The 18103-nt window shown below is 40.5% G+C and overlaps 1 protein-coding gene across 1 annotated transcript; it reads left to right on the plus strand.

Moving 5' to 3' along the window:
* Positions 1–1106: 1106 nt before the first annotated feature.
* LOC138843444 (zinc finger protein 569-like) lies at positions 1107–17579 on the plus strand. Its single transcript, XM_070047300.1, is given in 7 exon segments — positions 1107–1530; positions 5312–5368; positions 6997–7054; positions 10086–10212; positions 10451–10543; positions 13593–15468; positions 15470–17579. Coding segments are annotated over 6 exon segments (2478 nt in total). The 5' UTR covers positions 1107–1530; positions 5312–5345; the 3' UTR covers positions 15771–17579.
* The last annotated feature ends 524 nt before the right edge of the window (positions 17580–18103 follow it).

An 18103-nucleotide genomic window follows, 5' to 3' on the forward strand; every position in this document is an offset into this window, starting at 1 on the left:
TTTTTGTTCAGCAGTTTGTTAATGTGGTATATCACATTCATTTATGAATGTTGAACCATCCCTGCATACCAGGGATAAATCCCACTTGTTCTGGGTGGATGATTTTTCTGAGGTGTTGTTGGATTCTATTGACTAAAATTTTGTTGAGAATTTTTGGATCTATGTTTGTCAGGGAAATTGGTCTGTAATTCTCTTTCACTGTTGCATCTTTTTTTCAGATTTAGGAATTAAGGTAATGCTGACTTCGTAGAAAGAATTTGGGAGGATTCCCTCTCTTTCAATTGTTTTGAATAGCTTGAGAAGAATTGGAGTTAGTTCTTCTTTAAATGTCTGGTAGAATTCAGCAGTTAACCCATCCGGTTCTAGGCTTTTCTTTCTTGGGAGGGTCCTCATTACTCTGAATTTCTGTCTTGGTTATGGGTCTGTTTAATTTTCTATGTCTTCATGGCTCAATTTAGGTAGGTTGTATGTGTCCAGGAGTAAGTATATCAGTTTCTGCTAGATTTCCCAGTTTGTTGGCATACAACTCTTTGTAGTAATTTCTTTCTCTTTCTTTCTTTCTTTCTTTCTTTCTTTCTTTCTTTCTTTCTTTCTTTCTTTCTTTCTTTCTTTCTTTCTTTCTTTCTTTTTCTTTCTTTCTTTCTTTCTTTCTTTCTTTCTTTGACAGGCAGAGTTAGACAGAGAGAGAGAGAGAAAGGTCTTCCTTCCATTGGTTCACTCCCCAGTTGGCTGCTATTGCCGGCGCACTGCACCGATCTGAAGCCAGGAGCCAGGTGCTTCCTCCTGGTCTCCCATGTGGGTGCAGCACCCAAGCATTTGGGCCATCCTCCACTACCCTCTCGGGCCACAGCAGAGAGCTGCACTGGAAGAGGAACGACTGGGACAGAACTGGTGCCTCAACCGGGATGAGAACCTGGAGTGCCAGCACTGTAGGTGGAGGATTAGCCTAGTGAACTGTGATGCCAGCCTCTTTGTAGTAATTTCTGATGACTCTTTTTATTTCCATGGTGTCTGTTGTTACATTTCCTTTTTCAACTCTAATTTTATTGATTTCGGTCTTCTCTCTCCTTTTTTTGATTAGTTGGGCCAATGGTGTGTCAGTTTTGTTTATTTTTTCAAAAAACTAGCTCTTCATTTTGCTGATCTTTTGTATTGTTTGTTTGGATACAGTTTTGTTGACTTAATCTCTAATTTCAATTATTTCTTTTCTCCTACTGGTTTTTGGTTTGGTTTGCTGTTGTTTTTCTAGATCCTTGAGATGCAATGATAGCTCATTTATTTGGTGCCTTTCCAATTTCTTGTTGTAGGGACCTATTGCTATAAACTTTCCTCTTAACACTGCTTTTGCTCTATTCCATAAGTTTTGATATGTTGTGCAGTCATCTTCATTTGTTTCCAGAAATTTTCTGATTTCTCTTTTGATTTCTTCTGTCACCCACTGTTAATTCAGGAGCAAGTTGTTCAGTCTCCATGTGTTTGCATATGCTCTAGAGATTCCTGAGTTGCTGATTTCCAGCTTCATTCCAAGAGGTATGATTTTGATTTTTTTTTTTTAATTTGCTGAGACACTTTATGGCCTAGCATGTGGTCAATCCTAGAAAAAGCCCCATGCACTGCTGAGAAGAATGGGTATTCTGCAACTGTAGAATGAAAAGTTCTGTAGATATGTGTTAGGTCTATTTGCTCTATAGTGTCAATTAAATCTTCTGTTTCCTTGTTGATTTTCTGTCTGGTTGATCTGTCCATTCCTGAAGGTGGAGTATTGAAGTCCCCCAAAACTATTGTACTAGAGTCTAAGTCTCCCTTTAAATCCCTTAACATATCTTTTAAATAGCCCAGTGTCCTGTAATTAGGTGCATATACATTTACAATAGTTACATCTTCCTTGGGAATTGATCCTTTAATCATAGTGCCCTTCTTTGTCTCTTGTAACAGTTTTTGTGTTAAAGTCTATTTTGTCTGATATTAAGATGCTACATCAGCTCTTTTTTGGTTTCTGTTGGCATGAATATCTTTTTCCAACATTTCACTTTCACTCTGCTTGCATCTTTGTTGATAATATGTGTTTCTTGTAAGCAGCAAATAGATTTTTTAATTCATTCAGGCAGTCTGTGCCTTTTAACTGGGGAGTTGAGGCCATTGACATTCAATGTGACTATTGTTAAGTGATGACTTTTCCTACTGTTTTTCCACAAATATTCCTAATTTATACTTTGATCTACCTTTGATCTTTTACTGAGTGATTTTCTTCCTTTATTTTCTTTTGTATTGATGACCATGTTTCTGTGTCTCTTAAGCATTTTTTTTTGCAGGACTGGGTGGTTGGTGACAAATTCTATCAATTTCCATTTGCTATGAAAGGTCTTTATTTCAACTTCATTCACAACTGAGAGCTTTGCAGGATATAATATTTTGTGCTGGCAGTTTTTTTTCTCTTAGGACTTGGTCTAAATCTCATCACTCTCTCCTAGCCTGTAGGGTTTCTGATGAGGAGTCTGCTGTGAGTCTAATTGGAGATCCTTTGAAAGTAATCTTGTGCTTCCCTCTTGCACATTTTAGAATCTTCTCTTTAAATTTCACTGTGGTGAATTTGATTACAATGTGTCATGGTGAGGATCTTTTCTGGTTTTGTCGATTGGGAATTCCGTGTGCTTCCTGTACTTGAATGTTCCTTTCTTTCTCCAAACCTGGGAAGTTTTCTGCTAGTATTTCACTAAAAAGGCCTTCTAATCCTTTCTATCTCTTCAAGCTTTCAGAAACTCCAAGAATCCAATATTTTTTTTTTTTTGTAGTATCCTATAGATTCCCAATAGTATTTTTTAGATTTCTAATTTCTTCTTCTTGTCTTTGGTTTGACTATACTTTCCTGTGCTTTCTCTCCTAAGTTCAATATTCTCTCTTTTGCCTCACTGATTATGTTTTTAAGGCTCTCCACTGCATTTATTTCTTCTATTGATTTTTTCATTTCAGTTTGATTTCTCTTTATGATCTCCATTTCACGTTCTATTGAATTCATCATTTCATGTTGATTCCCCCTTAGGATCTCAATTTCATGGGTGAGATAATTTTTCATGTCCTGCATGGATTTCAGTAGTTCTTGTGTTTGCTTTTGATTACTTATATGGAATCTTATATTCAATTTTTTGAGTTCCATTTCTTAGATTTCTTCTATCTCATTGTCTTCATAATCTAATATTAATGTGTTATGTTCTTTTGAAAGCATCATGTTGTCTTCCTTATTCTTTTTTTTTTTTTTTTTTTTTGACAGGCAGAGTGGACAGTGAAAGAGAGAGACAGAGAGAAAGGTCTTTCTTTGCCATTGGTTCACCCTCCAATGGCCGCCAAAGCCGGTGCGCTGCTGCCGGCGCACCACGCTGATCCAAAGGCAGGAGCCAGGTGCTCATCCTGGTCTCCCATGGGGTGCAGGGCCCAAGGACCTGGGCCATCCTTCACTGCACTCCTGGGCCATAGCAGAGAGCTGGCCTGGAAGAGGGGCAACTGGGACAGAATCTGGCACCCCAACTGGGACTAGAACCCAGTGTGCTGGCGCTGCTAGGTGGAGGATTAGCCTGTGGAGCCATGGCCCTGGCTTCCTTATTCTTGTTTCTTGGATTATTGCATATGTTTTTCAGCATTTGTGGAGATATCCATTGGTTTCTTCTTCTTTTTTCCACTGTGACAGCTTTTATTGTACTATGACTCTGTAGTTAAGTGGGCTTTCCAATTTCTGTGACTCTCTAGATGTTTGTACTGGGTGTGGCCAGAGAGTTCTGTTCAGTTCTCCATAGTTAAGGGCATGCCTAAGGTGACACACCCAGTTTTGGAGTGTTAAATCTTCTCTTTTTTTAAACCAGAAGGTAAATATATTCTGCACAACTGAACTCTTCTCTTCAATCGAGACCAGTTCCTGAGCGCTAGCCTCAATGGGTATAATATCCATCTGCTCTGTCCCAAGGACCACACAAAGGATTGGTGCAGTCCTCAGTGTAAGTTTAGATTCCCTAACAATGTCTCTCAGCATGAATCCAGGAACTCCTGAGCTTGTGGCATCTCCCACTGAGACTGCTTAAAGTCCCAGCCACACCATGAATTCTCCCACACACCCTCAGTTTTTTTTCACAGTGCCAGTTCAGAAGTTTCACACAGTCACAAGCTCCTAGCCCCCTGTTATTTCTTCCCACCATAGTCAGGAGTCTCCACTCAGTTGACTACCAGGCATAGATGTGAGCTGGTGCAGCTGGTACCTATGTCCACAATGGCACCCGCTCTGTTGGCTTGTCACAGTACACTTTTGTAAAGTGAGCAGAGAGAGAGAAATGTGTCCATCCTGACCTTTTTTTTTTTTTCTCCTCTAGTTTGGCTGATGCACATTTTGCCATGGGGCTTCATTCCCTCTAGGCTCTTCCCCGCATTTTTTTTGCTAGTGGCTTGGGCTTCTGTGGTCTGATCTCACCTCACTTTCCAGCACTGGTGCATAAGCTCTTGGCTGTTGGAGTCCCAAACTGTGGACACTCACAACCTCCACATAAGTCCATTGTGTCCCTCTAATTTCCATAGAGTTTCCTCTGTCATTTTTTCCCCTAAGTCTTCCCTGAGACTACACTATATCCACTTTTTTAAACTATCTTTTCTTGGGCTGGAGCAGGAACTCTCTCTCTATTCTGCCATCTTGGAACCTCCTAATAGCTGAAAATTGACCTCAAATTTTAGTCCTTTTGGAATCCTAAAATAGTCAATTTCACTCTGTGGTTATCATTCTCTTCATATCACAATGACTATATTTTTCATTCTTACTTTAGTGCTAATCAAGTATTAGAGCTCTCTTATTGACTAAGTGCTTGATATTACCATGGCAAGTCATTAGTCAGAAGGTACATTTAAGACATGTAGAGGCCAGCACCATGGCTCACTAGGCTAATCCTCCACCTGCTGTGCTGGCACCCCAGGTTCTAGTCCCGGTTGGAGTGCTGGATTCTGTCCCAGTTGCTCCTCTTCCAGTCCAGCTCTCTGCTATGGCCCAGGAAGACAGTGGAGAATGGCCCAAGTCCTTGGGCTCTGCACCCACATGGGAGACCAGAAGGAATCACCTGGCTCCTGGCTTCAGATTGGCACACTGCACCAGCCATAATGACCATTTGGAAGGTGAACTAATGGAAGGAAGACCTTTCTCTCTGTCTCTCTCTCTCTCTCTCTCTCATTAACTCTGCCTGTCAAAAATAAAAAATTAAAAAAGACCCATGGAGAGAAAATTATTTGTTAAAGTCCAATCAACAACAACTGAGTGTGGCCTTTCCACTTTCTCTCTTCTCAGGACTCACCTCAGAATCTTCATCTGCAGTTACAAAATGAGCAACTCCTATTGTCAGAGGTATGTGGCTACCACTACAGGGAGCAATAACTCTTGGAAAGGACAAGGGAATCCACTACTTCATGGTACCATTCTAGTTCATTAGTGTCTGCAACTTCATCTTCTGTTTAAGTTGTATGATGCTGAGAACTAAGTAATAATTTGCTTTTGGGTCTGAGGTGAAGTTACTTAAGATGGAAGCTCAAGACTGAGATCTCCCAATTTGTAGAATAAAGTCACTGAAAGGCAATTACCAGATCAGAGATGGTACAGAAATTTGAACAGCATAATTCACACATTGTACTTAGAAACCAAAAATGACCAATATTTTTGGGCCAAGAGTACATGCCCATGACACTACCAGTCAGATCAGGAAGAATTTGATAATAATTTCATGCCTATTCTCATTTAGACAGGAAAACAAGGAAAAGTAGGAGATCTTTAACACCCTTATTTTGTCTCATTGCCTAATTTGTGGGAGAAACCAGAAATTAAGTGCAGATCTAAAAAAATGTTTTGTTAGATATATACAGATAATCGGTTGGGCTGATGAATAGATGAATTTCAGGAACTTTTGGGTAAAGAAATATCAGATAGTACAATTTATAATATTCACAAAGATATTAGAGAATATTCACCCTGTTTTCTAGCCATACTAACCCACTAAATGTATTAGAATAATTTTCCTCACTGGGAAGTATAATCCATTGATGGCCAACAAATTGTTTTTGTAGGAAAGATCAAGCATAATTTTAAAGGATTAAAAATGCGTTATTCAGGAATATTAATTGCTTCAATGAAGATTTTAAGTTAAAAAGAGCAAGCCAGGGAAAGGCTGAGGTCAGGATCCAGAAGCTTTATCTGGGTCTCCAAAATTGCAGCATTTGCCCAACTTCCTGATGAGATTGTGAAGTGGTGTTAATCGTATAAATTTTCATGTAATTCAGATTTCTCCCCAACTCACACAGTATGTATCAGCGTTGTGTGTAGGACAAATCTGAAAACACAAAGCTTTACAAATAGCCATTTGATTTGAATTTCTGTTTCAGTATTTTGGGATGAGCTCAGCTGGGCAGTTTCTATTTTCATTCTGGGATGAGAAATAAGGGTTCAGTCATCTGAGGGATGGATTGAGGCTGGAATCTTAGAGCTGACTTCTTTTAGATGTTTGGTAGTTTGTGGTGAATCTTGTCTAGATCCTATCTCTTCAAATGGTAGGTCCCAGGGTTTTCCAGAAGATAACCGTCAAAAAAGGAAAATCTGAGAAGGGAAATGCTTTACAAAATATCTGTTTCTATCACATTTACTGATATATCATGGGGTAAAGTGAATTAAATTGTGAGTTCCAGGGTCTTGTGAAGGGATGGATATAAGGAATGACATTATTTGGAATCATTAATGAAACAGTGTACTACATTAAATATACATTAAGTATAGTTGTTCCAATGCAATTTTGGCCAAAAATGTGAAGCTGTAAGTTGCATATTTTCTATAGAATTTCACATCTCCACAATGAAGCTGATGTTTTCTCAGTTAATATATTCTTTGCTCTTTATTCATTCTACCATTTTCTTTTTTCTCCACAGTTTAATGTAGAAGCAAACCAGAAGAGTTTTCTTTTAACTCCTTCCATTCACCTTCTGTTCCAGGTATCATTCTGGGCACCTCCAGATATTTCCAAGAGCAAAGAAAATTAATACATCACCTGTAAGTGGTTTTCTTTTTGTAAAAGATTTACTTTTTTATTTGAAAGCAAAATTTACAAAGATAGAGGCGGGGGAGAGGTCTTCCATCTGCTGGTTCACTCCCCAAGTGTCTGCAATGGCCAGAGCTGAGCTGATCTGAAGCCAGGAGCCAGGAGCATCTTTCAGGTTTCCCATGTGAGTGTAGGGGCCCAAGGACTTGAACCATCTTCCACTGCTTTCCCAGACACAATTTTAGGTAATTGGATCAGAATTGGGCAGTTGGGACATGAACTGGTGCCCATATGAGATGCCAGCACTGTAGGCACCACAGTGCTTTCCCCTGTAATTGGTTTTCTTAATTATTCCTCAGCTTGTTGTCATTTTTCATTTTAGGAGATGTGTAATAGTTTATTAATTAAAATGGAAAAATAAGCATAAAGTTTATTCTCAAGGAATATACACAAATAAGATTACTGATGAATTTGGAATGATTATGAAACATAGTCATCTAAGATAAGGCAATTTGGTCTCTTTCTGTTGCCATAGAAAAACATACATTTGTTACATGTTTTGAGTTGAAACTTAGAGTACATTATGCTAATTTTTGGCAGCCATGCTGTCCAAAACAGTCTTTATAGTCATATAGATGATGTAGTGGGCAATGTTTTAGTGCCACCCTGGAAATAAATACTTAACATTCTGCAAGGGTAAGAATTACTTAATGCTAAAACATAAATTAGTTAAATTTGTTTTTGAATTGTTAGGATAATGCAGTCCTTAATAATTTTGAGAAGCTGAACTGGATTCAGGGATAGGATAAGGAATGTGTGCAGTAAAGAATCTACTGCAGGTTGTTTTTTATGATTTGTTCATTTATTTGAAAGGCAGAGTTACAGAGATTGGGAGAGACAAGGAGAAAGAGATACCTTCCATCTATGGGTTTATCCCCAAATGGCCACAATGGCCAACACTGGGCCAGGCCAAATCCAAGAGCCCGGAACTTCATGTGAGTCTCCCACATTGATGGAAGGGACCCATATATTTAGGCCATCTTTCATTGTTCTTTCAGGCACATTAGCAGAGAGCTGGATTGGAACTCAATTAGCTAGGACTTAAATTATCTGTTCACATGGATTGTCAGCATTGCATGTGGGGGCTTAACCTGCCACACCACAATGTTGCTGCTTACTTTAGGTTCATAAACAAATCTCTATGAATTTCTTTCAGTAAGTCACAAATGCAGATTGTACTTCAGATTTTCCCAAACTCTGATTTTGGGCAAATAATTATATTGTTTTCACTTTAATTTGGTATAATGTATTTTTTCTTTTTTTTATATTTAAGCTTCAATTTTATTTGAAGCCACAGAATTGGAAACCATGTAATATCTTTATTTTTTTGTAGAAACCTTTTATTTGATGAGTACAAATTTCTTAAGTAAAACTTTAGGAATATAGTGATTATTCCCACCATACCTGCCCTCCCACCCTCACTCCCTCCCCACTTCCTCATCCCTCTCCTATTCCCAGTCCCATTCTCCATTAAGATTCATTTTCAATTAACTTTATACACAGAAGACCAATTCTATACTAAGTAAATATTTCAATGATTTGTATGCACACACACAGACACAGACACAAACACACATACAAAACATAAAAAAAAACTATTTGAGAATAAGTTTTACAGTTAATTCTCATAGTACAATTCATTGGCAAAGGTCTTGCATGGAAAGTGAGTACACAGTGACTCCTGCTGTTAATTTAAAAATGAACACTCTTATTTATGTCAGTGATCACCTGAGGCTTTTTTTTTTTTTTTTGACAGGCAGAGTGGACAGTGAGAGAGAGAGACAGAGAGAAAGGTCTTCCTTTTGCCATTGGTTCACCCTCCAATGGCCGGTGCGGCTGGAGTGCTGTGGCTGGTGCATCATGCTGATCTGAAGCCAGGAGCCAGGTGCTTCTCCTGGTCTCCCATGTGGGTGCAGGGCCCAAGGACCTGGGCCATCCTCCACTGCACTCCTGGGCCATAGCAGAGAGCTGGCCTGGAAGAGGGGCAACCAGGACAGAATCTGGTGCCCCGACTGGGACTAGAACCTGGTGTGCCAGCACCACAAGGCGGAGGCTTAGCCTATTGAGCCACAGCACCAGCCAACACCTGAGGCTCTTGACATGAACTGCCAAGGCTATGGAAACCTTTTGAGTCCACAGTCTCCATCAGTGCTATAATGTATTTTCATTTCTTCAAATGTTTCTCAGTAGAATAATCAGAGACAAAGCCAAAAGCTATTTTCTGTCCTATGTCTTACTTGAATCTTCTCTCTTATTTAAAAATATTTATGAGCTTGATAGAGAAAGAAGTTGATGGAGCCTAAGAGAGATAAATAGCTCTCATGCATTTGTTTACTCCATAAATAACCATACCAACCAGAAGTAGGGCAAGACTGAAGCCAGGAGTCAGGAATGGAGTCTAGTCCTCCCTCATTGGTAGCATCACCATTGCTTCACCAGATCTGCATTAGCTGGGAGCTGGAAACTAGAGCTGGCACTGGAAATCCAACCTGGGCACTCTGAGGTAGAGTATCTTGGTTGCCATAAAAAACACGAAGCTAAATGCTTGCCCTCTCTTAAATTATTTTTTCTCTGCCATATTTCAAGTGACTGTGCATGGTGGTTTCCTGGAAATTCTTCTCTGTTCATTCCCATCATAGATGATTTCTAGACTTTTTCCTTGAACACTTCTATATTCTCCTTAACATAGCTCATTCAAGAGTCAATATTGTCCCCCTTTTGGGCTGCTGTGCAATTCCCTTTGACAGACATGGTCCTTTGTGATCTGAAACTCCTATTTCCCTCTAGCTTGGGCATTTTTCACTGCCTTTAGACCATAGGTTGACTCCCTGTCAAATGCCTCTCTGTTACTGTCCAAATGCTCAACAAGTCTAAAATGAAATCATATTATTCCTTCTTCCTTCATACCTGTATACAAGATACACAACTGAAAGTCTGTTTTGTGACAGAGTTGAGATGTTGACCAGAAGTCTTCAATTACAGGTGATGATAGCATTTGAAGACCTGGCTGTGTACTTTAGCTGGGAGGAATGGCAGAAAATGAACAATGCTCAGAAAATCCTGTACAGGGATGTGATGTTGGAGACCTATAGCAGCCTCTTCTCCTTGGGTGAGTGACAGCCATCACTCAATGGTAATAGTTTCTTGCTATTTGACAAACAAATGAACACTTTATGAAGTTCAGTGATGGGCAGGTATAGAATTTGAGTCCATGAGTAATATGAATGTCTACCATCTAAGAAAGGTTTCAAATTGGAACATTTGTTGCATAGCTCATGAACCAAGCTGTAGTCCTTTAAATAACCCAAGATAGTGATTTCACAGTCTTACATTGTTTCCATTAATAGGGCACTGCACTACCAAACCTGACTTGATCTTCAAGTTGGAGCGAGGAGCAGAGCCATGGATGGTGGAAGAATGCCTGAATCAGAGCCTTCCAGGTCAGTCTGCACATAGTGGGCAGGGAGGCCAAGGCAGAAAGGGTGCAGCAGATGTTGACTGGTGCTGTTTCCATGAATTTTTCCCAAGTCTTACTCCTGAGGACAGCTGGTTTTGTGCATCAGACACATGCATTCTAGAATATCTAGAGTATCTATTCTATTTCTATCTCTAATTCTTTTATTCTTGGTGAATATCTAGGTTAGATACAGTCCCCAAATTCTAACTTGTCATTCTCTACACTTTTATATCTTTCCTTCCTTGTTAATTTGAAAACTTATAAAAACTTGTTTCTTACTCATTGCTCAGATTGATTTCCTACTCATGGTTTTGGCCAGAAACAGAACTTGCTATTTTAAGCATCTTAGGACTAAACCAATAAATGTGGACTCTCCATTTCTTTGTTTCTTTCTCTCTCTCCTTTTTTCCCATTCTTTGTGCCTGTCAAATAAATAGGAAAATTATATGTTGCTGGAAACATTTGAAGAGTGATCCTGTGGCTGGCAACCCTCTGTTTCATTCTCTCTTTGTGTCTCATTCTCTGTCTCTCTGACTCTCAGGTAAGTAAATAAGTAAATAGTAAGAGATGGCCGGAAGTACACCTCCCTGCTGTGGCATCAGAAATCATGAAGTTAAGCAGGAACTTGTATAGGAACATGAGAATAAGTGATCCTAGACTCACTATGAAAGTGATGAGATTCTGAGACCCAAGGTCAAGTAACCTCATGGGTTTATGTTGAGTGGCTCAGATTTGTTAAAGAGTGGAGTTTGAAGTATGAATTTTCTCTTATTTTTCAGTATCACTTAAAAACAAACAAAAAGAAAAGAAAGGCACAGGAAATGGAGTTTTCTGTGAAAATAGGAGACAACTATTCAAAAGCCTTCAGAATCACAAATTGTCACAGATTAGTGTTTATAGAAGAATTGAGAAGAGATAAAAGGGGCTGGTGATTTCAGAATGACATATAAAACACTTTTCAAAGAAGGTCAACATATCCTGGATTGCAGAAACAGACTCTTTAAACTGGTAGAGGAGCCGGTGCCGTGGCACAGCAGGTTAAAGCACTGGCCTGAAGTGCCGGCATCCCATATGGTGCCAGTTCTTGTCCTGGCTGCTCCTCTTCTGATCCAGCTCTTTGCTATGGCCTGGATAACAGTAGAAGATGGCTCACATCCTTGGGTCCCTGCACCCACATAGGAGACCCAGAAGCTCCTGGCTCCTTGCTTCGGATCAGCACAGCTCCAGCTGTTGGAGCCAACTGGGGAGTGAACCAGTGGATGCAAGATCTCTCTGTGTCTCTACCTCTCTTCATAACAATATCTTTCAAATAAATAAAATAAATCTTTAAAAAATAAAAATAAAAAATTAAACTGGTAGGGAGTGTATACCCAAGGCAGTATATTAGGACTTTGTACCTGTTGTAGTTCTGAGAAGCTGAAGATGTCAGGTTTCCTTAGGAATATGGGGAAGCTGTCACTGAATGCAAATAAAAGTGGAATTTTTCAATTGAAAAATCCCATGAATGCTGTTTCCCTGGGAAGATTGAATATGAGAAAATCATAGATTCAATCTTATTCCTCAAATGTGGTCCTGCCTAGAGTATAGACACTTTTCATTTATTTTAAAGATTTATTTCATTATTTGAAAGACAGAGTTACAGAGAGAGAGAGTCAGAGAGAGAGAGAGGTCTTCCATCCACTGGTTCACTCCCTAATTAGGTGAAATGGCCAGAGATGAGCCAATCTGAAGCCAGGAGCCAGGAATCTCTCCCAGTTCTCTCACATGGGTGCAGGGGCCAAGGATCTGGGCCATCTTCTACTGCTTTCTCAGGCCACAGCAGAGAGCTGGGTCAGAAGTGGAGCAGCCAGGGCTCAAACTGGTACTCATATCAGATGCCAGTGCTGCAGGCCAGGGCTTTAACTTGCTGCACCACAGCATTGGCCCCACATTTCATTCTTCTCCATCTGCAAGTAAATGAACAAATAAAACCTTCCCATATTTATGGTTGAAACATCAGAGAGAGCATAAAACATACACTTGTTATAAAAATATGCTGGAAAAAAAGACCAGGGAATAATTGGCTGCTAGCGAATTGGTGAAGATTTCTACTAAATATTTGTTCATTTTTAAAAAATCTTCTATAGTCGTTTCATCTTTGTGAAAGGCAATGACAGTGAGAGGGGAAGAAGATCTATTAGCTACTCTCCAAATGCCAGCAAAACTTAGGTCTTACTAGTCTGAAACCCAAAGTCTAGAATTCCATTTAGTTTTCTTTGATGTATTACAGGGCCCTAAGCATATGATCCATCATTTGCTGCCTCCCAGTTTACATAAGTAGAGAGCTATATTGGAAGCAGAGTAGCCACAGCTCAAACTGTCATTTTGTTATGCAGGCATCCCAAGCAGTGTATTAACACAACTGACTACAAAAGCCATTCTGCCATACTTGTTAAAAATTCAGGTAGTAAGGCTGGTGCCATGGCTCGCTAGGCTAATCCTCCACCTGTGGTGCCAGCACCCCAGGTTCTAGTCCTGGTTGGGGCACTGTTTCCGTCCCAGTTGCTCCTCTTCCAGTCCAGCTCTCTGCTGTGGCCCAGGAAGGCAGTGGAGGATGACCCAAGTGCTTGGACCCTGCACCTGCATGGGAGACCAGGAGGAAGCACCTGGCTCATGGCTTCAGATTGGTGTGGTGCGCCAGTTGCAGTGTGCCAGCTCTAGCGGCCATTTGGGAGGTGAACCAATGGAAGGAAGACCTTTCTCTCTCTCTCTTTCTCACTGTCTAACTCTGCCTGTCAAAAAAAAAAAAAAATTCAGGTAGTAAACAGGATCATGAGTAAAAATTGGTAAGTCTATTGGTACAATTGAATATATTAATATGTTAAGGAGAAAAACAAATAATGGCATAACTAAGTAACTTGCACTTATTTTAATAAAATCTTATGCCACTTGTTTAACAAGTAACTTCATTTCTTTACATGAGTATGCCAGGAGAAACAGTTACATGTGATTCTGTGATGTAGTTTTGTTTTTTTTTTTTTTTCTCATTTCAGTTGCCATGAAAAGGGATGACCTGATTTGGACAAATCAGGAAAATCAGGACAAAATTCTGAGTCAGCATGTTATGAAAAATAACAAAACATCAACTCTCAAGAGAGTTGAAGTAAGAAAAAAACTTCATTTAAGTTCAAGCCATGTTCCAAATCTGATTAGCAAAAAGGGAAACTATTTAAGAATGAAACCTGAAGAATGCAATGGATATCACAATGTGTATCCCCTCAGTGGGCCTGATCAACTACAAGCTGGTGAAAAATGTGATGCCACTAAGGTACCTGGGAACTCACTCCAGTTCTGTGAGCCTATTAGTCAGCATCACAAGAGTCAGACTGTGAAGAACCCACTTGAAAATATTGGACCAGAGAAAGTCTTCACAAGGGAGAATATACTCTGTAAATCTGAAAGGATTCATATGGAAGAAACCTGTAATACATCAACTGTCACTGTTGAAAAGACAACTCAAATAAAAAAAACTTCCTATAAAAATTCTAATCTTAGTATGCATCAAGAAACCCACACAAGAGAAAAATTATATGAAAATATTAGATATGTGGATCCCAACACTTACCAATCACATCTTGCAATAAATCAGAGACCACATACAGGGAAAAAACCCTATGCATGTAAACCTTGTGAAAAATCATTCGATTCTAAGTGCTGTCACAACATCCATTACAGTACTCACATACAGGAAAACCGCAATGTGTGTAATGAATATGGAGAGCCCACTTATCAGATGTCAGATCTCATTACACATCAGAAAATTCACAAGCAGAGGAGGCCACATGAATGCAAAGAATATGGAAAAGCCATTTTCCAGAAATCATATTTCATAACACATCAGAGAATTCACACAGGGGAGAAACCTTATGAATGTCATGACTGTGGAAAAGCCTTTGGCCGTAAGCCACACCTTATAAGGCATCAGAAAATTCACACAGGGGAGAAACCTTATGAATGTAATGACTGTGGAAATGCCTTTCGCAATAAGTCAGAACTCAGAATGCATCAGATAACTCACACAGGGGAGAAACCTTACGAATGTAATGACTGTGGGAAAGCCTTTGGCCGGAAGTCAAGCCTCATAATTCATCAGAGAATTCACACAGGGGAGAAACCTTATGAATGTAATGACTGTAGAAAATCCTTTTGTTCTAAATCATATCTTATTGCACACCAGAGAATTCACACAGGAGAGAAACTTTATGAATGTAATGACTGTGGAAAAGCCTTTGGCTTTAAGTCAGTTCTCAGCAAACATCAGAGAATTCACACAGGGGAGAAACCTTATGAATGTCATGACTGTGGAAAAGCCTTTGGCTGTAAGTCAGCCCTCAGTAGACATCAGAGAATTCACACAGGGGAGAAACCTTATGAATGTAATGACTGTGGAAAATCCTTTTGCTCTAAATCATATCTCATTGCACATCAGAAAATTCACACAGGGGAGAAACCTTATGAATGTAATGACTGTAGAAAATCCTTTTGTTCTAAATCACATCTCATTACACACCAGAGAATTCACACAGGGGAGAAACCTTATGAATGTAATGACTGTGGGAAAGCCTTTGGCTGTACATCAGCCCTCAGCAAACATTGGAGAATTCACACAGGGGAGAAACCTTATGAATGTAATGACTGTGGGAAAGCCTTTTGCTCTAAATCACATCTCATTGCACACCAGAGAATTCACACAGGGGAGAAACCTTATGAATGTAATGACTGTGGAAAAGCCTTTGGCTTTAAGTCAGTCCTCAGCAAACATCAGAGAATTCACACAGGGGAAAAACCTTATGAATGTAATGTCTGTGGAAAAGCCTTTGGCCTCAAGCCACAGCTCATAAGGCATCAGAAAATTCACACAAGGGAGAAATTATTTATGTGATGACTGTGAAAAGGCCTTTGGCCATAAATCACAACTCAAAATGCATCAGAGAATTTACATAGGGGAGAAGTCTCATGAATATAATGACTGTAGAAAAGCCTTCGGCCAGAAGTCAAACCTCATAATGCATCGGAGAATTCACACACAGCAGACAATCATTCGTGTAATGACTAGAAAATCCTTTTGTTATAAATCACAACTCATGAAACACCAGAGAATTCACACAGGGGAGAAACTTTATGAATGTTATAGTGTGGGAAAGTCTTTGGCCATAAGTCACATCTCATAATCCATCACAGAATTCACACAGGAAGAAATCTTATGAATGCAATGACTATGGAAAATCCTTTTGCTATAAATCATAACTCATGACACATTGGAGAATTCACACAGGGAGAAACCTCATGAACCCAGAAACTGGAAAAGCCTTTGGCCAGAAGTCAAACCTCATATTACATGAAAGAATTCACATGAGAGAAGCTTTATGAATATAATGACTCTGAAAAGCCTTTGGCCATAAGCCACAGCTAATAATCTATCAGAATTCACAGAGCGGAGAAATTTCATGAATGCTGCTCAAATTCTGGAGGTAACTGAAGTGTATTAAATAGATGAGCACAATCTCTGGTGGTAGATGTCAAAATAATGATCTGATCCGGGAAGATGGGCAGAGTGCTAGTAGGATCAACAACAGATTGATCAGGTAGCTTCCTGATACAGATCTAAGTATTAATATATGGCAATTCTTTCCTTAACAACATCAATGTTGGAAAATACATGATGTGGTGCACCTTTAGAAGCCATTTCTTAAGTCTATGTGGAATGCTTTTTGTGTGTTGTCGCTCCCCCTCTTCGCGGAGGAACGACACTGGACCCTGCGCTGTTCTTTTGTCTGCTCGGCCCTTCCCAGGTTTGCTGCTGGTCCTTCCTGGGTTGGCTGCTGACCCCTCCACCTCTGTGGAGGGGTGGCACCCCCTGCCACTTTCCCCGCTTCCGCGGAGGAGCGGCACACCGCCGGCCGGCTCTCTTGGGGGCTGCTCAGGTGTTCCTTCAGATGTTCCTCGTGCATGTTGTCTCTCTCCTCCTTTATAGTCCTCTTCCACCAATCCCAACTCTGCTGCCCACACGCCAAACACACTGCTCTCCTCCAATCAGCAGCAGGATCAGCTCCTGCAGCTCATCAGTCAAATTGGCGAGAGGCAGCTGCGTAGAAGTTTACTCCTCCCCAGCGCCATATTGTGGGAGAGCAGATGCATAGAATAAGTCTTAATTCCAGTAACTTAGTCTAGTCTCAGCTGCTCCCCACAGTGTGTGTGTATTTTTCCAATGTTTTTAATCACTAATGCCTCAACATATTTCTATATTCTAAAGCTCATTGGCATACAATCCATTTACAAATAAACCTGAGTGGCAGGAAGAGGACAGTTATTTTCAGAAATCCTCTACTATCTCAGAATTTTAATTTTGGTGTTTGATTCCTCCATGGATTATGGCTTTCATTGAGTGAGGCACTGGTTAATTTGATGACTGATGCTGCCATGATCTCTGATTCTGGGAAATTGTGCATTTTCTGGCTTAGTATTGTTTTCCTCTATTCTGAAAGAGTTGCTGGTTTTCTGTATGGGCTTTCTGTAATTATATAGGACTTGATCTGAATAGGGGATGTGTGGGGAGCAACCCGGACTGGACTGAGTTACTGGAATTGGGACTTATTCTATGCATCTGCTCTCCCACAATATGGCACTGAGAGGGGAGAGACGGCTTCTGCACAGCTGCCTCCAGTTCAACCAATAGGCAGCAGGACTTGCTCCTGATTGGAGGAGAGCAGCGTACTCGGCGTGTGGGCAGCCGAGTTAGGATTGGCGGAGGAGGACTATAAAGGAGGAGAGAGACGGCATGCACCAGGAACATCTAAGGGGAACATCTAAGGGGAACACCTGTGCAGCCCCCGAGAGAGCCGGCCAGCAGTGTGCCGCTCCCCCGCGGAAGTGGGGAATGTGGCAGGGGGAACCGCCCTTCCACGGAGGTGGAAGGGACGGTAGCCAACCCGGGAAGAACCAGCAGCAAACCCGGGGACGGCCGAGCAGACGAAAGAACAGCGCAGGGTCCTGTGTCGTTCCTCCACGAAGACGGGGAGTGACATAATGGTGCCGTGACTCGGATATGAAGCCTAGGCAGGCTTTAGTGTCGTTCCTCCACGAAGAGGGGGAGCGACAGGGATGTTTTGATCTGGTTGGATTTCTTTCCATCTTATTTTTCTTTTCCTCCATAACAGGACTGAGACTGTAGCACATGAGTGATTTGTTTAGGACTTGAGGCCAAAGAAAGAGTGAAGGCATAAAAAACATGAGAAGGGGGAGCAAATTCACAGAAGAAAGTGCTGCTGACTAGGTGGCTAATGTGAGCCAGCTGGTCTATATATTGAACTATGTGGTGCCAAGATACTGCTGTCAACTGATCTCCTGAGATTTGGAATCTGAGGCCATTGTGTATCACTGGATATTTTCTCTGATCTTTTCATAACCTTGTTAACTTGAGTAAGCAGTAAGAGAGACTGGAATATTCAATACAAATTAAGAAAACAGCTTTGTATGTTTGTTATACTAAAATGTGCCAGTCAAT

Source organism: Oryctolagus cuniculus, chromosome 8 (genome assembly GCF_964237555.1).
Source record: "Oryctolagus cuniculus chromosome 8, mOryCun1.1, whole genome shotgun sequence".
Lineage (NCBI taxonomy): Eukaryota > Metazoa > Chordata > Mammalia > Lagomorpha > Leporidae > Oryctolagus > Oryctolagus cuniculus.